At 35.1% G+C, this 21,275-nt stretch overlaps 1 protein-coding gene across 6 annotated transcripts in view; it reads left to right on the top strand.

Moving 5' to 3' along the window:
* Positions 1 to 20,545, top strand: part of MARCHF6 (membrane associated ring-CH-type finger 6) — a 42,467-nt gene extending 21,922 nt beyond the window's left edge. For 3 of the 6 annotated variants that reach the window (XM_050971548.1, XM_050971550.1, XM_050971547.1), the window contains exons 11-26: positions 1,196 to 1,254; positions 1,877 to 1,957; positions 3,137 to 3,205; positions 3,323 to 3,397; positions 4,216 to 4,350; positions 4,844 to 4,963; positions 7,061 to 7,161; positions 7,842 to 7,979; positions 9,506 to 9,707; positions 11,111 to 11,180; positions 12,373 to 12,569; positions 13,916 to 14,050; positions 16,093 to 16,182; positions 17,561 to 17,693; positions 18,847 to 18,982; positions 20,151 to 20,545. In XM_050971548.1, the coding sequence (XP_050827505.1) occupies positions 1,196 to 1,254; positions 1,877 to 1,957; positions 3,137 to 3,205; positions 3,323 to 3,397; positions 4,216 to 4,350; positions 4,844 to 4,963; positions 7,061 to 7,161; positions 7,842 to 7,979; positions 9,506 to 9,707; positions 11,111 to 11,180; positions 12,373 to 12,569; positions 13,916 to 14,050; positions 16,093 to 16,182; positions 17,561 to 17,693; positions 18,847 to 18,982; positions 20,151 to 20,241 (1,832 nt within the window). In that variant the 3' untranslated portion in view covers positions 20,242 to 20,545. The remainder of the gene's footprint in view (positions 1 to 1,195; positions 1,255 to 1,876; positions 1,958 to 3,136; positions 3,206 to 3,322; positions 3,398 to 4,215; positions 4,351 to 4,843; positions 4,964 to 7,060; positions 7,162 to 7,841; positions 7,980 to 9,505; positions 9,708 to 11,110; positions 11,181 to 12,372; positions 12,570 to 13,915; positions 14,051 to 16,092; positions 16,183 to 17,560; positions 17,694 to 18,846; positions 18,983 to 20,150) is intronic. The other 3 variants (XM_030238567.2, XM_030238562.2, XM_050971549.1) reach the window with 1 other exon arrangement.
* The last annotated feature ends 730 nt before the right edge of the window (positions 20,546 to 21,275 follow it).

Genomic DNA, 21,275 nt, shown 5'->3' with positions numbered 1-21,275 from the left:
TTCATCTCACTTTTCTTTTGTTCTTACTGGTCAGGGAAAGTTCAGTTCCTCCTCTTATCTTTTACATGTTTGCTTCTCCCAATAACTGCTGATTTTCCTAAAAGAGACATAAATTAAAATTTTTATTATCACTGATTAGAGTAATATGAATCCTGCTAAATTTTTCCTGTAGTATTTTTGTTGGTTTGTTTGTTTGCTTCTTGGGTTTTGAAATTGGAATTTATTTTGTGTTGGTCATACAGAAATGAGGAGAGAGGAAATCATCACACTTTTCATTTGAGGGAATGTTTAGACTGTAGTAGTTCCCAGGGTGGGCTAAGATGATATAGTGAAGACAATATAGGTGAAAATAAAAGCTTGCCACTTCTGCAGCCCCTTCACTTTATACTGACACACTCCACTTCTATAAAAAATTGATGTTGAATTCTGTAGTCCTTCATAACTTGCTTGGAAGACAACAGAGTGAGATAAAGTAACTAGAAAATTGATTTTGTTGCAAATATGAATGTTTCTAAAAATGGGGAAGTGCTGTGTTTTCTAATGCATTTCCCCTGAAACCTCAGAATGGTCAGGAGTGAGTTCTCAGGAATAATGAACAGTTTTTAGTGCATTAGTTCAAAGTAACAGACTTCTCATTTGCTCCTCATCCCTTCACTGGGTGTCATCGTTCTCCCCCTCCTCTTCCCTCTGCAGAGCTTGTATTTTTCACAATATTTTAAGTGTTCTTAAGAATTAAAGCACTAGAACTGAAGCCTTGCTAAAGCAAGTCTCATCTCACCAGGCTGTAAAATGGCTACTGAAGTCTTTTAGTGCATGGGAAAGAACGAATATACAGCATAGGTTCCTACAGGAGTCTGAGACAGATGCCAGCCTAGTACATAACTCTGAGAACTCTTGAGAAATGGAATTAATTTACAGAGTGCAATGTGAAGTAAGAAGGAAAAGACTGTCCTCTTATTCTGTGTAGTTTTATATTGTTTTAGTCCTTAAGTGTAAATTCTGATCTGATTTTCAGTGTTTGTAAAATTATAGGAAACTAAAACTTGCAAATATTTGCACAGAAATTAATTTTTGTATTTTTTTATGAAATTTACAAGAGGTAGAATAATACCATGTTATAATATTCATCCTGCAAATAAGGCTTCATTACCAGTTTTCATGGCCTTTTTTTCTCCTTTCTGCTCACATTATACAGCATTTTGTCCATACCACATTGGTCACTTCTCCATTGTTGGCCTGGGCTTTGAGGAATATGTAAGTATTCTTTTATAATTTCAAAATGAAACATAAACTACTATTGTTTATTCAGTCACAATATTTAATCATAATATTTTTGTAGCATCTTTCCACTTCTATTTTGGTTGCAAAAGTAACTTCAGGTCTGTCTTCCTATTAGTCCTTCAACCTTTTTGAGTATATGGTTAGAAATGTTGTCCCACTCTTTTCCACTTCCTTCATTATTTACATCTCAAGTGAGATTTTTACTGTTTATAAAAACTATGCGTGTCTTCAGGGTTTTTTAACAGCCTCTAGTTCCTTGTGTACATTTTAAATTTGTTTACTTATTTCTATAGTGGATGATACTGAGTAGGGGAAACTAGGGGATGAATGAAACAGTGTAAGATGGCACTTTTTGTTTCATATATTGAGGTTGTTTTGAGTTTGAAGAAAGTAGTTGTAATGTAAATATAAACATTATTGATTCTTGGTGAATCGATACAAAAACAGTAATAGATTATTAAAATATGTAAAAACTAGAGAAACTTGTCAATTTTCTTGAAAAGTTGAAATTTGGAATTTATCTTAGTTGCATAAAAAGGAGATGTAATCTTGTAAGAGACTGATAAACTTTCACCTTTTTTCCTCTCTGCTCCAGGTCCAAGCATCTCACTTTGAAGGCCTGATTACAACTATAGTGGGATATGTTCTTCTAGCAGTGACTCTAATTGTTTGTCATGTATCCTTTTGTCAGTAGTTACCTGGTTCAGATTTACATGTAAATAATTTCTGTCTATGCTTTGTGGAGGTGCAGACATAATGTAGTTGCACTTAACTTACCATTTTTCTCTGCTCTTTTGGTGAAATTGGAAGGAAAGATCTCTTCTGTTCTCTTGGAGATTTAGGAGTTGTCAGTGACTGCCTGCTTTCAAATACTTCCACATGCTTAACAACACAGTCAAGGGCTTTTATGTTTGCTTGAAGGTTTGTCTGAGGAGAAGAGTGTGGAATCATTTTTTCCTCACTATCCATAGGCTTCTGCTGTGGACTCTAGTTGCAGCAGAGAGATAATAAAAGGAGGTATGATGGAAAATTTATTCAAATACTTTTGATCTTGCCAGGTTTTTTTTAATAAGAATTATTTTAGTTTCTTTACTATGTCTCTGAACTACTGAGAGTTTGTAGGAAGAATTTCTTTCTCATTATTGCTTTTCCAGAGAAAACTACTTTCTCTTAGTTATAGAAAATAAAGAACTGGAAGCTGGAAGGATATATTTGGTCACAAGTAAGAAGGCTGCATTCCAGCTGCATGTTTTTTTCATCAGCTTCAATTTGAAAGAATATACACTTGTTACCAGTTTTCTGTGCAAAAGTAAACAAAGTTAACATCAGCTTTCTACATCAGTATATTGATGTGCAGTGCAAGTGTAAAACATTTGTAGATTAGCATGTGGGTTTTGCCTCCTGAAAAAAACCCACAAAATAAACTCCCAAAGTGCAATTGCATCCAGTTTTTCTTGGAAAAGGTGAGAATTTGTTTTAGACAGCAGTGAAAGGAAAGCTACTATTTAAAGTAGGTCTTCTATTTTTAAACTTACATATTTGTGGCAGATGTTTTCAGAGACAACTATTTATTTCTTGAGAAAACTGCTGGTTGTTGAATTTAAGAAGGGTCTTATTATTAATAAATATTTATTTACTTTAGATGCATGTTTGGGGATGTTACTCAGCACACCGGATTGTGGCTACTGGAGTAACAGCCAGTTTTGAAAATAGAACCCTGATAATACCCATACTTGGTATTTAATTTTTCTCTTTTATAAAATTTCCTGTTGATAAAAGTAGCATAATATAGTGTTTGATGTTAGACTGTTAAAAAAATGTTTTCCAGTGTTATTTTCTTGACAAAACTATTCAGGGTTTGGCAGCTCTTGTTAAGTTTCAGCGATCACGTCGTTTACTAGGAGTTTGCTATATTGTTGTCAAGGTAATCCTAATTTTTGTGTGTGGGAAAAAAAACCCCTTATAATTTAAACTGACATTATCAGTTTCTTAGCAATTTTTGTTAAACTAGTGAGATGTTATTTTCTGTCTTTTCCTAAAGGTTTCCTTGTTAGTGGTGGTTGAAATTGGTGTGTTTCCTCTCATCTGTGGCTGGTGGTTGGATATATGCTCCTTGGTAAGAACAGAAACAAATAACGATAAAATCTTTTGTAGCTGTTTATATTCGAAGCAAAAAAAAAAAAGTTCTGATGAGAAGAGAGCTGTCAATATGAGTTTGACAGCACTCTTCTGTTTTCAGCATTTCCAGAGGGAAATTTCCAGGGTTTTTTAGGTACTGCCTAATGCTAATTTTGGGGTTTTTTATGTTACTAGGTACAAGTTAACATGCTATTACTAAAATAACAAGATCATAATCCATTTTAGTGCTATTACAAGACCACTGTGATAATGAGCTTGCTTATAGGCAAACTTGTGCTATGAATAAACCTCTTTATGTAGCCATCTTATGTGGAATGGTAATGACTTTGTATTTTAAGTTGTCCAGTCTCTTTCTGTTTTGAAAAAGATCTTTGCTGCATGTGTTTGGAATTGAGGACAGTTTTTCTGTCCTGAAAAATACTGAGTGATAAATTTGAAATGGACAAAATTAGTGTCCTCCAGCCTTGGTAGAAATAGAACTTTACTTAGGAATTATTTGCTTCCATCATAATGCCACTTTGCTTGAATTGATTTATAACTTATCTAGAGTCTGTTAGTGATTGAGTTGACATAATTCTTCTTTCTGTCAGAATAAATAAATTGATCAGATACTGGTCTTTATTTGCTGTTCTTATCATAAATAATCCCTTTTTTCTCTAATTAAATGGTGTATTTATGTGTTAAAGCAAATATTTAAATTATGCTTAGTGTATATGGACTAGGGTAAACAAAATGAGTACTTGTGGATGTTTGACAAACTTTATTCAAGTTTGTTTACTACTTACCTCCTTCTAGGAGATGTTTGATGCCACTCTGAAAGACAGAGAATTGAGCTTTCAGTCTGCCCCAGGCACCACAATGTTTCTGCATTGGTTGGTTGGAATGGTTTATGTCTTCTATTTTGCATCCTTCATCCTTTTGCTAAGAGAGGTGAGTCTGTAAGAACAAGATTGGTTGTTCTAGAGGTGAGTCTGTAAGAACAATTAGAGGCTTACATACAGAACTGTTAACTGTGTGGTTATTGCTGCTACCATTTTTTGTGTGTATATTGGATTCAGTTTTATGTAAAAAGGGCCATGCTGGTACTTACTGCAGTGGAAATATCATGATTCTGAGTACCTTTTACTTAGACATTTTTGTTTAGCTGTTAAATCTGAGTGTTGCCTTCACATGAATCCAAATATGTTTTAGTTGTTTAAGATCAATCAGTACTTGAAAATTAAGCTCTTATTTAGTTATTGATTCTCTAGTTCCCTGTGGTAATACTTTCTTTGTTGTATTTCTGGGCAGTTTTTGGTGAATCTTGTTCAACCAATATCCCTATTATGGTAAATCTTATTTTCTGCAGCAGTGTGGTTCAAAATGAAAAATAAATACAAAGATTATATTGTCCTCATATATTGTTTTCTGTTTCCTTCTTCAGGTATTGAGACCTGGTGTCTTATGGTTTCTCAGGAATTTGAATGATCCAGATTTCAATCCTGTGCAGGAAATGATTCATTTGCCCATTTATAGACATCTCAGGAGGTTTATCTTATCAGTGGTAAGAACTTATCAAAAAGATTTCTTTATTTGGAAATAAAGCTTCATATATAGTGTATATTTAAAGAAGAACATACTCACCATGGAAGTGAACTGGTACTGGAACAGGTTGCCAACAGAATCTGCATCTTTCAATTCTCAAACTCAACTAGAGAAGGTTCTGAACAGCCTGATGTATCTGGGTCTGCTCAGAAGCAGGGGTTTGGGGAGAGTTGGTTGGACTTAAGAGCTGTCTTCTAAACCAAGTATCTTATGCGAAGTCCCAGAAAATGTTTGTATATTCAGAAAACAAATGTTTGTTATAATGGATATTGTAAATCCCATGACTTTCATGATGCCCTCAGTTACTGCAGTAAATCATTGTGTGTCCAGTTCAGCCAAAGTAGTGCAGCAAGGGAGGGTAATTTTCTAGATAGATTTTGGACTGGATTCTACTGCTGTAGCCAGTGCTGGCTGTTAGCAGATTATCATTGTAAGATAGTGAAAACATTGAAAGTTTTTTCCCTTCAGTTGTTTGAGGTTTGCTGAGCACTGCTGAACACGCAGTGACGGAAGGGTCGCAGACTGTGTGACATAAATGTTACATGAACTGCCTAAGCTGACACACCAGAAACATTGTTTGATGTACTGTGTTGTTACACCTGAAGTGCTTTGAGCAGTGAAAGCTCAGAGAGATCCTGGTTCTGTTAGAGAGCCCTTCAGTATCTGAGTGAAGTTGACCTTTCCACCTTTATGAGCATTCTGTCCTTAGATAATGGTAATTCTCCAGCTGCCTGAAATTTCATGGTACATCAGGTGGCCCAAATACAAGCCAAGATCTACTGGTTGCTCATGTCTCATTTATGTTGTCACACATAAGTGTTGAACAGGCAGTTACTTGAATTTCATCTTTTGACTTGCTCAACTAATTACTTCAGAATTTTCACTAGCCTCATGCTAGAATATGGGATCCAGAAGGGTAATCATTTCAAAGAATAAATCACACCTTTCAAGCTCTGTTTATCTTCTGTATTTTAAAGAAATGCCTTGTGTATGACACAAAGTATTATTTTTCAGGAAGAATGGGATTCAGTTTTTCTTTTTGACATAGTTAAACACAATTTTTTTTTGACATCCTTAGTCTCTATTTCATTTATATGAAATGGAGGAATGTGTTTAAAATGTACTTAATTTTTCATCGGGTTCCTTAAGGAAACAAGAATCATAAAAGTGCATTGTCTTCAGGCACTTGATGTCCCCAACTGAATTTTGGTCTTTCAGTCGATTTGAAATGTGAAGAAATAGGAACTGAAAGGACTTCTGATGCTTCAGCAAGTTGCTTAAGAAGTCAGCCACTTAGAAAAGAGAGCAATACAAAATAAGGAATCCTGGTGTTGGGGAAGGGGGAAGAAAGAACTCTCTGACATTGCGCTAGCTGTCAGCAGGGTTATGCTGGTGCTTATTCAGCTGCAGTCCTGTTTGGCGAGGGCATCGTAGCGTACCAGTCTGCCTGGGATGGAATTGATTTTCTTCATAGTGTCTTCAAATGTCCTTCTGCACTTTGAATGGGCAGCTGAAACAGTGTTGCTAACACAGGCCTGTTGGCTATGGCTGGACAGTGCTTGCACAGCATCCAAGCATTTTCTTTGCTGCTCTGCCCTGCTCCCTCACCTCCAGTGAATAAGCTGCAGGCTGGAAGTAGGGTATTCCTGAAACAGCTGACCCAAACTGACCAAAGGGATATGACATCATGCTTTCTCACAGCAGTAAAAGCTGTGAGAAAGGAGGTTGGGAGGGGATGTTCATGGTTATGGTGTTTGCCTTCCTGACTTCCCAGGAAATTGCTGATTGTCTGCTGATGGGAAGTAGAGAGTGAATTCTTACTTTTTGATTGCTTACTTGGTGCTTTCTCTATTAAATTGCCATTATCTCAATTTCACCTGCCTTCTGTTTTGCCTTTCCCTTCAGCTGGAGAGGGGAATAAGCAAGCAGCTGGGAAGGTATTCAGCTGTTAGCCTGGGCTAGCCCACCACACCCAGGGAACATGTCAGAGATGGGTGGGAAACTAGGTTTGGTAGTTTCTACTGTTTGGACTAACTTGTTTACTTTATAATTGCAGATTGTCTTTGGATCAATTGTACTGCTCATGCTCTGGCTTCCTATACGCATTATTAAGTATCTCCTGCCTAACTTTCTTCCATATAATGTTATGCTCTACAGGTGAGCATTTATTTTTAAAAAGATGGGGTTTTTTCAGTGTTTCTATAACTGGAAAAAGTGTATTTGCACTCCCTGAGCATTAAAGTGACACTTTTTGTTATGTTATTTTGTCTTCAATTAATCTAATCTTCATTGTTCTAAGAGAAGTAAAGGGTAAAGGACATGGCTACATCATACAATGTGACAAATTACTACTTTAAAAAAAAGCATTTTGTATTCCTTCCATAAAGATAACTGTTTGGGGCTTTGTGCCGTCAAAACATTTCAACTTTCTGATAGTGAAGTTCCTTTTGTGTTTGCTTTTTTAACACCCTCGTTCCTGATTGTCATTGCTTCAGGAGGAAAAGAATATCTGTAACCGCGTTTTTTTAAATTATAGCAGTTTTTTCCTATTTCTGAATAATAATTCAAAACAGTAATGATAGATGCAAATAGATTCATACTGTATTCTTAGATATAATATTTCTCAATTTTTTTTCCTAAATTTATTATATGCCAAAGTGGCTAACCTCTCTGCTCAGGGTAATATATACGGAAAAACCTTAGCAAAAAACTAGGAATTTTCCTTTTTGGCATCTGATGTATTTTTGTATTGTGGTGGCATTCATAGGATTCAGTGTAAAAGATTTCTATAAGAATGTTCCTTATGTTTGATTTCATGCTCTTCCCATTGTTTCCAGTGATGCTCCAGTAAGTGAACTTTCCCTAGAGCTGCTTTTGCTTCAGGTGGTGCTTCCAGCTTTGCTAGAGCAAGGACATACAAGACAGTGGTTGAAAGGTCTTGTACGAGCATGGACTGTTACTGCTGGATACTTGCTGTAAGTACAGAAATCCAAAATCAGCTACAGCCACTGTGCCCGGTTTGGCCTTTAAACATGAAGGCAGCTTTCCTGAAGGTTATCCCAACAAGCAGGTTTAATAGCTCTTCTACAGATAAATACATTATGAAAAACTTCTATAGTGATTGCTTTCTTCTAAGCAGTAGATGTATGTACTTCTGGACTAGCCTTTGACAAGTAATTCTTTTGGTACACCATTACAGATTTCTTTCACTAAGCAAATGCTGTAAAAGTATGACTGACATCATCTTCACTCCCTGTGATATGAAAATAAGTAGATAAATGTCAGCAGTGTGTTTCCATGAATCATCTAAATAAAATTCATGTGCACCTCTTGGATTTCTTACTATAAGAAGGAAAAGAAAATAAAAATAATTTAGTACATTAAGCTGAAGAAGTAAGCAACTTAAATTAGGGATTTTAAAGTTACAAGTTCAAGCTTAAGAGAAGGATAAAACCATTTCTTTGTCAAATAAAGTAAATTGCCAAGTTATGTCTGAGGAAGTGAGTGAACGAATTAAAGATTTTTTCTTCACATTAATCCAAAATATTTTAGTTTCTCATAAGGAAACTCTGCTCACCGCATCTTCTCTTAGTTTGCATTTTGAAGAAGTGTTTAATTATTTTCCAAGTTTTGAGTGTGTTTAAGTATAGCAAACTTAAAAAAAAAAAGAGAGTTTTAGAGGATACGCTAGAAATGGCTTTTCTTACTTCACTGTTGCAACTCTTTAGGACAATTGCAAATTACCTCTTCAGCAATTTTAGTTTAGCACAGATGAAAATCTTTTGCTCTGTTGTTCCTAAAAAGCAAACTGTTGGGTAAATTTCATTGCTAATAGAATATCTACACAAATCTTATTCTGCTAAAGCTGAGGAAAATTAAGTTCTAAATGTTCATTTTTAATCTGACTCAAATTTTGCTAATTGTGTATGTGGAAAACATCAACAGAATAATTTTAAAGTAGATTGATTTTTTCCTAGGATTGATATTCTTAAAAAGTTGTGAACAGGTCTTGAGTAATTTAGAATCTCCTTGAAAAACTCTGCCTGCCTTGTACTTCTGACAGCACATCCATAGCAATGCAGCACTGTCCTTGTATGGTTTAGGTTTGAAGGCCCTTGTTTCCTATAGAGCTTAGTGACAGTAACATAAAATTTGTCAGTAGAGCTGTCTGTTTACATGCATTGAAATATCTGTGTAATTTTCCTTTCATGTGCACAACAACTTTAATACCAGGTGGTGTTTTTAAACCAGTCAAACAGATGAGTGATCTTTCCTTGTGATTGTATTCTATCTGCATCCACACCAGCACTTTCCTTCTAAATTGCGTTTAGGATGACTTTGAGTACGTTACCAAAAAAAGTTTATTTTACTTAATCAAGATTCTGCCAGTACTCCTGTATTAATTTTGTACAACCTGTATGGATTCTGAGTAGGCCTATATTTCTCTAAGTTTCTCATTCATACCAAACAGAAAAAAAAATGAAATTTTAATTGTTAACAGGGATCTTCATTCTTACCTACTTGGTGATCAGGAAGAGAACGAAAACAATGCAAATCAGCAACCTAACAACCAGCATGCTCGCAATAATAATGCCATTCCAGTTGTGGGAGAAGGTCTCCATGCGGCCCATCAAGCCATACTTCAACAGGGAGGACCTGTGGGTTTCCAGCCTTATCGTAGGCCTTTAAAATTCCCACTCAGGGTATGTATACCTAACACATCAAAGGCATTTGAGAAATTTTTTTCTAAGAAAGATTTGGCCCACGTTGACAGAAGTCACATGGTGGGTCCTGTTTTATATGGTTTGCAGCTTTCAAAAACGTAGAGTTGCAGTTATGCTCATATAAGGCTTTTTTCAGCCTTTAATGTAAGACCTGCAATTACGATTTTATTTATAGATCCCATATATGTTGAGTATTATGTGTCAATTGACATCTTACTTTCTTTACACTAAGTAATGGAGAGAAAGATAATAAGCACTTCTCAAACAGGTAGTTCAGGTGTGCGTCTAACAAGTCATGGCTTTCAAGGGGGCATACTTTGGTCCTGTGGCTGAAGTGTATTTAGAGCTATTTTGCTTCATTAAGAAAATAAACAAAGAACTTCTGTTGCTTCTGCATCTGTATTAAACGTAGAAAGGGATTGTATAATATTTGAAAGTTCTAAATCCTTAAAATTAGAAAGGAAATTTTATTGGCAAATACTTCAATTTCTAGAATGATACACAGCTTGAACTGTGTATCATTCTAGAAATTAGCTGTTTTGGTTTTAGTAGAACTCTTGAGTTAAATATAAGCTTCACCCCAGCTCACTTATTTTACTGTGGTTTCAGGTATAGCTGAAGAATGGAAGTAATGGCTAACATTAGGTCCCTGTGGTATTGCATCTGAAGGTTCCTTCCTTTATACCCAAATGTCCCGTCAAGGAAAGCGTGTGTTCCCGATTGAACTTTCTCTCGGCAGTCTGTTGCGATAAGGTGTTAGCTTTCCCATAGCAAGCTTGCTTGTTGTGTGGCTTTGATGGTTAGTAAAGCAGAACTTCATAGTGCCTGGTGCTTGAGAAATATTTTAAAAAGTCAAGTACATGGTAATTCTCTGGTAAGATGAAAACCTGGCTCAGGAGTAATCAGCTTCACTGTCAGCTTCTGGTCACAGAAACCTGAGCACATCTGGAAGATCTTTGTCAGCAACATTTTCCTTTTAAAACCACTGTCTTGCTCATATAGCATAGAGAGCTAGAAGTATTTCAGGATTAAATGGGAGTCAGTTTCTGCACTGAGCAGCATAAAAGATGGTCTTTTTTTATGTGACAAAGAAGGAACTTAAGTCTTTAAACTTAATTCTGGATTCAAATGTTAATTTTTACTCTTGGAACAGTTAATGGAAAGTCTTAGAAATACACAACACTGCAGGTATTGTGGATGTGCTGTGATTAGGTTTCTTTTTGCTGATTTATTTATACAGTGAAACATCAGTTAGTATTTGAACACCCTAGTTTAGCTGCCTGTCTAGAATGATGTATTTTTTTGTACTGGGATTTCTTGGGGTTTGGTTAAATAACTTTCTTACAAATTTCCCCTCCTTTCTTTGTTTTTCCCTTTTTCAGATATTTCTTTTGATTGTTTTCATGTGCATAACATTACTGATTGCTAGTCTTATCTGCCTTACCTTACCAGGTGAGTCTATTATGGTAAACTGTCATTAAAAACAACTCAGTATGCTGCCATGCCCAACCATAGCAGATGTTTTGAAACCATTGTTTGAAGTCAAAAAGCAAAAATATGGAAACTAGTCTCATATTTAATGATTTGTCATCAAATTGTAATCTAAAAATCTAAATGGCAGAGATTGCCATTCCCTTTTTGTTGTAGAATAATTTTCCTCTGAGGACAGGGCTTCAGGTGCTTCAGTCTCAGTAGTATTGACTGGAAAATAATTGAAACTCTTGCACCTGTTTTACTGTTTCAAGAAGGAAAATACATAGATGGTTTCCAGGTCTTCTACAGTATTTTCTTTAATTAAATATTCTGAAGGTATCATTGTTCAGTACTGCAAGGAGCAGGGAGTTGGATTCTCTGATCCTTAGGGGTTCCTTCCAGCTTGAGGTACTTGGATTCTGTGATCTTGACATGTCACTAGGAGATTTTGTGAAGTGGCATGTATATCACTTTAAAATGTCTGAATAAGTACTTCAAAAGCAATTGGTATTTTTTGAAATAATTTGGAGGAAATGAAGCCGTGTCAACCAGCATAAATTTCATAACCTGTCTGCTGTAATACCATGTAATTTATACTTCTTTCTGTTAATGATCCTAAAGTCAATAATGTGTTGAGATCCAAGTTAAAAATTCTGTGATTGTTTTAGTAGTAGGACATAAAATAATTCCACTGTAATACTAGGGAAATGAAAGCACTATTAAAAAATGAACTGTAGCAAATCAGTCTCCCATTTTTGTCAGAGAACTTCTGAAGCCCCATCAGTAAGTTAAAAAATTACATGAGGCAGTGAAACAACCCAAAGATAGCTCATATAATTTAAGTTCAAGCTTACACACTAATGCATGATCACTGTTGCAGCTCTGAAGATCAGTGTTCAGGCTCTGAACAGTGCTTTGTTTTGCTGTAGCTTAGGTCACATTGCTGTCCTAATAAAAATTTAGGTGGAAAAGGATTTCTATGTGTTTATTTGGCTTCATTTTTGAAGCCCTTTGCATAGTGCTTCACACCTTTATGCATTATGGGTATAGTACCAAAATAACTGTTTTAATTAATAAGATTTATGCAGGAATATTTCGGATAAATTTGATAAGTACTTTTTAAATAAGCATCCTTCCCTAATGCATCCACAAGCATTACTGTATGTAACAGTGCTTGTGTTTTCAGTGTTCGCTGGCCGGTGGTTGATGTCGTTTTGGACGGGGACTGCCAAAATCCATGAGCTGTACACAGCTGCCTGTGGTCTTTATGTCTGTTGGCTGACTATCCGAGCTGTGACAGTGCTGGTTGCCTGGATGCCACAGGGTCGTAGAGTCATTTTCCAGAAGGTCAAAGAATGGTCTCTCATGGTGAGTCTTGAGAAAGGTTCTACTGAACTACCAAAAAATTAGCTAATGGGACTTCTTTCATTTTTTGCTTGTAGGCTTTACTCTGTCATGCATAGATTTTGCTTTTCAGACCATCTGAAACTTTTGCAGCTTACATTCCCATTGCCTAGGCTAACTATTTTTGGAAGGCAAACAGTGTAAATATGCTTGTTTGTTTATATGTTTAAATATATATATGTGTATATTTTTCTGTTTTCCTTTAAAAGTGAATATATTGCATTATTATGACATGTGTTATGTGTTCTCAAAAACATTCATATTTTCACATAAACCTGGAAGCTTGACTATTTACTTGTTTGGTTACAGGAAATTATCAAATGGGAAAACCTAAAAAAGCTGATAGATGATGATGACCATATCTCTACAAAGTAACTTGATGCATATGTTCAGGAAGATCTTTATTAACTGTTGAACTTGCATTGTTCAAATAAAGATATTTTCCTGAAAATATTAACTATAAGGAGTTGAGATTCTCATCATGGAAACAAATTCATACCCCAACTTTTTATCTTGGTTTTGATTTTGAGGATTTCTGCAGTAGATTTCTTGCTAGTTCCTTTAAACATCACTAGCATAAATGTATCTTGTTATGGACTTTTTAATGTGCTTATTGAATTGTTACACTGTACATGTTCTTCATGTATTACCATGTTTCCCAAATACCTCATCCATCATTTTGATTTTAGCTTCTTTAAGATCTTAGCTTCTTCAAGAAAATTCAGCTAAAGAATAATTTCTACTTCTTCTTTGCCTTTTCTTCTTGTCATGTTAATTAAGTCAGGCTACTTTGTATGATGCAGTTAAATTAAGAGAATTTTAGAATAAATTAAGATTCAAATACGGTGTTCTGAGTCATCCATTTAAGTCAAATATTTTATAATGAATGAATTTTTAAGGTTTGTTTCGTTCCTCGGTAAAATTGGCAGTTTTGGAAAATTTTTTTCAATTTCCCAACGTATGAGTGAGCATATGCAATATATTGAGGTGCCATTGGATAGTATTCCCTATTGATAACAGTCCATGTGATTTTTATGGTTTAGAACTATACGAATACTAGTAGGCATAGTCACGATTTTTTCTAGAATTCCTATTCCTATGAAATAGGACCCAGTCTTGAAAACTTGCATTGAAAAACTATGTACATAGTAAAAATTGTTTCTAGGTGTGTATATGTGTGAAATAGAGGTCTGTGTAGTTTTGGGGTTTATTTACCAGAGCTGTGTGTTTATGTAGTTCTAATTACATTTTTGAATGTAAACAAAGAATTCTCTGGTAAATATATTAATTAAATGTCTTGGGTTTTTTAGATAATGAAGACATTGATAGTGGCTATACTGCTCGCTGGTGTGGTTCCACTTTTGCTTGGTCTTTTGTTTGAACTGGTCATCGTCGCACCTTTGAGAGTTCCTTTGGATCAAACACCTCTCTTCTACCCTTGGCAGGTCAGTTGCTCCCACTCTTGCTGCTGTTGATGTAAGGAGTAAGGATTATGGGCTGCCTTGCTTCATGTGGATTCAGTGCTTCAGAGCATTTTCCACAAATATGTTTGTTTGTGGCAGAGAAAATGCAGCCAGTCTGGATGTGAGAATTATTTGAACCAAAAGGATATGCTGAGGAATTTAAACTACAAAAAGCTGAACTGTTGTGAGATAACATCAAAGGTTGCATTTCAGTGATCAGCTGTTTTTCCAGTAGCATAAATGTAAAGTTATGTGAGAAGTTAGTATATCTATATATATGTATGCACAGATATACGTACTCTAATCCTTCTGGAAAGCTTTCTGCATACAGTTATGCAGCAAGAGGTTCTGGTATTTTTTTTTCCTTGTAAGACTTTATTAAGTGATGAGGCACATTATGAATGTAATTTTTAAATTATTTAGGGTCATGCTGATTTTGGCCTGAGTTATAAAATCATTAATACAAAATTTTGAGGTAGTTGTGTTTTATTACTCTTCAGTCATGTCCCACAGACTGAATGCAAATTTCTATCCTGCAAGTTGGGAGATGAAATGAAGATACAGCGGATTGAATGACAAATGTTTCCATCACATAGGCCAAATTATGAAAGAAGTCATAACTCAAAGAAACCCATCTATGGGGACCATAACTCAGAGCATCTAGAATGCCATTACTAAATAACAAGAAAAACAGGGACAGTGACTTTTTAAGCTGCTCTAAGCTTTCATTTACTTTCAATATCCAAATGTTGAAAAGCCATAAGACAAAGAAGAATTTGGCTACTAATTTAATTTTTCCATATTTTAAAATCCAAGTATATGTTTGAGCTGAGTAGCTGACCAGAAAATCAGGACAGAATATATTTATAGTGGTAGATGATCATGGTTTCCAAACAATTTTGGAAAGAGTTTGTAATGCTAGAGATTATAAAAATTCTTTACTTGCACATTAGTTCTTGCACATTAGTTCTTTAAAAGTTTTAAAAGAAGTATACTGAAAAGTTTTATTTTCATGTAGCAGAACTTCTTCAAAATATAGGATAAGTGGGATTTGAGACTTGTTCTAAATGAACAAGGAACTATCAAAATTGAGACTAATTTCCATTTTTCCCAAAAGAGTTATGCAGAGGTTACATCCTTAAATAAACATGAATCAACTTTAACACTGGTGCTTTTTTTGTAACAATTTTTAAAATCCTTTAGAATGGTCATTAACAAAAGTTGTCTTTTTAAATAATCAGTAAAAGAAAATGAATTTCCCCAGCAGGTTAAGAAAGTTAATTTGTCTATGAACTGGTAAGTCTGTTTAGTCTTACCAGTTCTTAGCTGTTTATTCCACTTTATCAGCCTATGTTTTGCATCCTATTTTTGGTGGGTTTTATTGAAAGTCCCTTACAAATATCTGTAAATCCAGAAAGGATGGACTTATGATATGAAATGTTTACTAGAAGCCAGTAGTTATAGTGTTCTAATCCCATGTCTTAATAATTACAGTTTATATTGAAACATAAATTTTCCTCTGACTAGTATGACTTTATTTGTTAAGAGCATTGCCTTGCTTTAAGCTTTTTTCACATCAGGTAGGGTTTTGGGAATAATTAAACTTCAAAAGAAGGAAAAGAACTTGTTTCTTGATGGGTGTGAACATCTTTGCATCTTTTTTCCTATTCTTTTATAAAGAAAGGAAATTAACTTCCTTTTATGTAAATTAGTTGTACCAGACTGTTAGTCAATTGCTTGAAATCTAATGCTTTTATTTTATATTTGCCTTTGGTTTAATAGTAGAAGTGATTTTCCTGGTCCCAGGGAGCTAAATTTATAGATGTCAGTTAATCTTGAGAGCATCCTCTTTTTCATAGGAATTTGCAGAAGATGTCATCTCTTTGGAGCAAAGTCCCATGTAAATAGAAAAGTAATTATATTTTCACTTATAAGTAATATTAACACATTGCTCTTAAAGCTTTTGGTTGTCAGACTTTTTAAAGACATGTAAATGCTAACCCTATAATTTTTTATAAAATTAGGACTGGGCTCTTGGAGTTCTGCATGCCAAAATAATTGCTGCCATAACATTGATGGGTCCCCAGTGGTGGCTGAAAACTGTTATTGAACAGGTAGGGAAAAATTGTTCATATGAATTATCTGTATAATACATTTTTTATGTTTCTGATTGTGTGTCAGAAAACAGTGTTACTCATGCAGTAATGGAATAATTGAGTAGAATTTAACTAGTGTTGTAAAAACCTTTTAAATTGTGTGTACCTAATCCATTAAGGTACATTTAACAGTAAAACAAAAAATAAGAAATCTGAATTCAAGAAAATGCTTTGTATACATATATGTATTTTTCTCAGGTTTGTAATAAAGTGAGAAAGAAACACGATTATTTCTTCAGATGAAGTCTGTGCTTCCAAATCCTTGTCCAAATATTGGACAGTATTTACATCCACAAGTCAAGAACACAGAATTCTGCTTTCTCTGCAGCTGTAGGGATTACCCCATTCATAGATCAGCAGATGAAAGACAATTTCCGTTCACCTTTGATTATTAAGCAACACAGAGCAGTTTCTCTGAGCAGTTCAGAGTCACATGACCTGTTTTGTTAGAAGTATTTTTTTCTTGATTATAACTAAAATTCCATAGTTGTCATCTCAATGAAGTATCTGAGTTGTTTGTCAGAAGGTAATTTTTCAGCTCTGCGCTGTATGTGATGTCTGAGATGCATGTCCCAACCTCTGTACACAAGGTGCCTCTTGTGAGTAAGTCTAGCACATAGCCCATTATTAAATCACTTCAGCTGTCACACTGCAGAAATATAGTCTAAGTATGGGATTATGTTTGATGCATACCACGGCTCCGTATTCTATTCTGAACGCTCTCCATGGGCTGTTTACACACTCTCCTGAGCCTTCCAGGCTGTGGCACAGAGGCCATTGTTTAGCTGGAGCTGGTAGTCATTCAAAACTGGGTTTTTCCCATGCCTAATCTGGTTACATTTTGACCTTAGCCTCCGGTGGAAACTGCAGAAGCTTAAGAATTGCAGAGGCCTTTTTTTTCAAGCACAGACTCTATGTACAGAGGCTCTGGTCTGCCCCACAAGTACAAAATAGGATCCTATTTTCTGCCCATTACAAAATTTAATTATTATTCTATTAGCCTGTACAGGCTCCTCTCCTAGTAAGTTAACAGCACAGAGTGATCCACAGAACCATTGTCCACAGCTCTATTAAATGACCTTTCAGAAGGTCTCTTGCATTCCTGCAACTGAATCACAACTTTCCAGATTAAGTTGGTCTCTTAGGCATTGTTTGAATGGTTTCCTGGAACCTTCATGATGTAAATTGGCAGAGTTTTTTCTTCTTCAGCTGTGGCCATGGGAACACCCATTTCCTTTCATAAGAAGAATTGTGTAAAACCTTCTAATTATTACTGTAAGTGCAAAGCAAGGCTTTCTTAATTGATCTGTTTTACTTCTAACTTGTTCCATTTTAGGTATATGCAAATGGGATCCGTAACATTGACTTACACTTCATCATCCGTAAGCTGGCAGCACCCGTAATCTCGGTCCTCTTGCTTTCCCTGTGTGTGCCGTACATCATAGCTTCTGGTGTTGTACCTTTACTGGGTATGTATGCATTCAGAACACCTGTTTGTCATCTTATGGTTTACAGCAGGGTAAATATGTTTGTGGAAATAAAACTTCAAACTTTAGTTTGTTTAAAAAAAAAAAACAAACCAAAGAAAACCCACAAAACCCAAACAAAAAACTCCTGCCGACAAATGTAAATGTTTAAAGACTTCCAAGAATCACACCATGTTCCAGGAATATTGTCCAAATGCTTCTTGAACTCTGTCAAGCTTGGTGCTGTCCACTTCCCTGAGGAGCCTGTGCCAGTGCCCAACCACTCTCTAGGTGAAGAACCTTTTTCTAATACCCAATCCAAGCCTTTCCCTAACACAGCTTGAGGCTGCTCCTTGGGTCCTGTAACTGGTCACCACAGTGAAGAAATCAGTGTCTGCCCCTCCTCTTACTCAAGAAGAGGGGCAGACACTGATTTCTTCTCTTTGCATTTTAGGTATCTAGCTAGTTAGGGAAAGGAATGATTAATTCATTTCTTCTTGGACAATCAGCCTTTGTTTTTAGTCCCTCTAGGAGCTATACTGAGCTGAGCCATCTTTTTCTGACTTGTCAGATTCTAAATAAAGCTTAGAACAGGTGAAAATCCTGGGTTTTTGAGGTTTTAATAGTATTAAAATGTAAATTTTAAGTATATAGGATTTTTTCAGACTTTCCTATCTCCTCACAATTGAGGTAAATAATTTGATTAGAATCAGGGAAGATAAGCTTTTTCATCAAGACCTGTCTTGTACTAATTAGTTTTGATGTTGACAACATGTTCAAAAAGTCCTATTTATTCTTCAGTCTCACTTGAATGCTGACTTTTATTGCATTGACTTTTCTGATACAAGAAGTCAGTAAGCAGATAAACAGAAGTTAATAGGTAAAAAAAACTGATAAGCTCTTTTATTTTTCTACTGTGGATTTTGACTCTGTTAATGGAAAACTTTCCACTTGTAGTGCTTCAGATTAAAAAGAACAGTAGCTATCAAGCTATCACGTTGGGTCTTTGAAGTAAATGGACGTGTTATTTATTTCACAGCCCTTCTACTGAAGTTACAGTATAACAAAAAGTATGAAAACAAGTAGAGAAGCAGAAATACATGAGTTAGTTCAGCAATATTATTACAATGTCTAAGGATTGTGTCTTGTTTTGTAGGAGTTACTGCTGAAATGCAGAACCTCGTTCAGCGACGCATTTATCCTTTTCTGCTTATGGTGGTGGTTTTGATGGGAATTCTGTCCTTCCAAGTCCGCCAGTTCAAGCGCCTTTATGAACATATTAAAAATGACAAGTGAGTACATAGTGGGTTTTTAAAATTTTTTTCCCCTTTATATATCTATATATGTGTGTATATATATATCTATATATATATATCTATATATATATCTATATATCTATCTATATATCTATATATATATATGTATATATATATAATGTGTGTGTGTGTATATGTATATATATATATCTATATATCTTCAGGTCGAATTCAGGTGTTGTAGATACTTAGGACTAAAAGAGTTTTAAAGAAGTTTTCTAGACAAATGCCTCTTTAAGACAGACAAACTGGTCTTGGCAGATGTTTTATCTGTGGTTCAGGAAGATAAATACAGGAATAGACTGTCGTTATAAAGGAAGACACTCCCCCATGTCTAACATGAGTGTGTTTTCCCACAAATGAAGCTGACTGTTAGTCTCATCTGAAGTCTTGAATGACAGATGAATGTAATTAATTACAACATATCTGGAAGTAAAAATCATGTCTCAAGCTACTGCTTATAAAACCATTTCTTCAACCTTTTCTGCATAATTGTTTTTCTTACTCTTTCTACTTATTAGTCCAACTAACCTGTTAAAGAATGTTCAGTTGTTTTGATAGTTTGTCGTTACCAAATTTTGTGTGATTTTCTGATGTTTTCAGTAATTATTACTCAGAAGCCTGATAACAAGAAAATAATTGGAAAATTACTATTTTTATCTTGCTTAGTTGAGCCTTTTTTTGTGTGTTATTACATTATTTTTGGTGTGACCCTAATTACCTTTTTTTATGAGTTATTAAGAAGATTAGCAACTAATCTTAGTGACTAATTCATAGGTGTGTAGGGCTCTTATACACACCCAACTAGCATGCAGATAGGAAGCATGAAAAGGAATTTAGGTGGCAAAAAGTGTGGAACAATGATATAGAGGAAGAAAAGAACAATGTGAAAAGTATGAAAACTGTTAAGCTGCTGAGATTGCTAAATTCTGTTTCAATATCACACTGAAGGAATCTTGCAGCCCTTAAGTTTTCCATGGAGTAGCATCAGGATATTTTATTTCCCTTTAAGAAAGCTTAAGGACCAGCTAAAGTTCTTCCTTTACAATTTATAGAAGAACTTTTTATGGAAATGAAAACACTACTTTGGCAGCAAAGGAGATAGAGTGGATTTGTGTTAATTTCTGTTTTTACTGTGATCCAGGTACCTTGTTGGACAACGACTTGTGAATTATGAACGGAAGTCTGGTAAACCAGGCACACCAACAACTCCACCTCAGTCTTCACAAGAATAGATGGTCATATTAAACATCTTGACCTTCCCTTTGCCTTTACATGTCCTTTTTTCATAGACTCTTCTCATCTTTGGATATCTCTCCCAATAATACTCTCAGCAGTGTTTTGGCTTCTGTTGGTAGCATCCAGATAGCAGTTAAGGCTCTGTTTCTTATCTGCATTTTCTGATGTTGTAAATGCTGTCTGAGGTCTGTATATGTGTATATAGAAGTGTCCTGACACCCTAAAACCTTGGATTAAAAAGAATGTGCATTGTACATCTTTAAAAAGTATATTAATTTATTAAATCTAGTTGTCACTTTATTTTGGACTGCTGTTCTGTTGACAATGTGCCACAAAGCAATAGTGCGAAGAGGCAAGATGTTTTTATAAAATTTGGAGCTTACTTTATGGTGTTCATAACAGTTCTTATTGTAGTAATACAGTATGATTTTTCATGAGTGGAAAGGCCACGTAGAGAATATCAAAAGTAAATACCTGTCTTACAGTCAGCAATGAAGTTGCTGTGTTGAGAACATAATGAACTATGTATCTTACTGTCCAGTCTTTTTTATTATTTTGTATAACACCAAAGCTGTTGTACATTTTTCTATTGCCTGATTGTTTTTCATGTGTCAGAGTTTGTAATATTGTACAGTTGCTGTTAAATCAAGAAAATATTTCCTCTTCTGAGAATTCAGATGTACTTGTTGAGGCTCAGCTGGATTTTTCTATTTGGTTGAAGGGGGTAGGTGGGTGTTTGCTTTGGGATCAGGATTCCATTAATTAAAACGGTAAGTAAAAATTTACTAAGGCTAGGTGATGGAAGTATTTAAAGGTACCAAGAAAAATTAAATAGGTTCACAACTTAAATTTTAGCCAATTTCTTATCAATATTAGAATTTTTCAGGATCTCAAGAAAAGGGATGAACCTTAACTGATGTGCTTGCACAGCACAAAGAGTGTAGTGTAAGCAACATCCTGACCTGATCCTTAGTTAAATGGCATGAAATCTTTTTTTTTTCTGTAAGTTACCAAAGTTGAAAATTGTAGT

This window comes from Serinus canaria, chromosome 2 (assembly GCF_022539315.1).
Source record: "Serinus canaria isolate serCan28SL12 chromosome 2, serCan2020, whole genome shotgun sequence".
Lineage (NCBI taxonomy): Eukaryota > Metazoa > Chordata > Aves > Passeriformes > Fringillidae > Serinus > Serinus canaria.
This window is presented reverse-complemented; position numbering and strand designations above follow the sequence as displayed.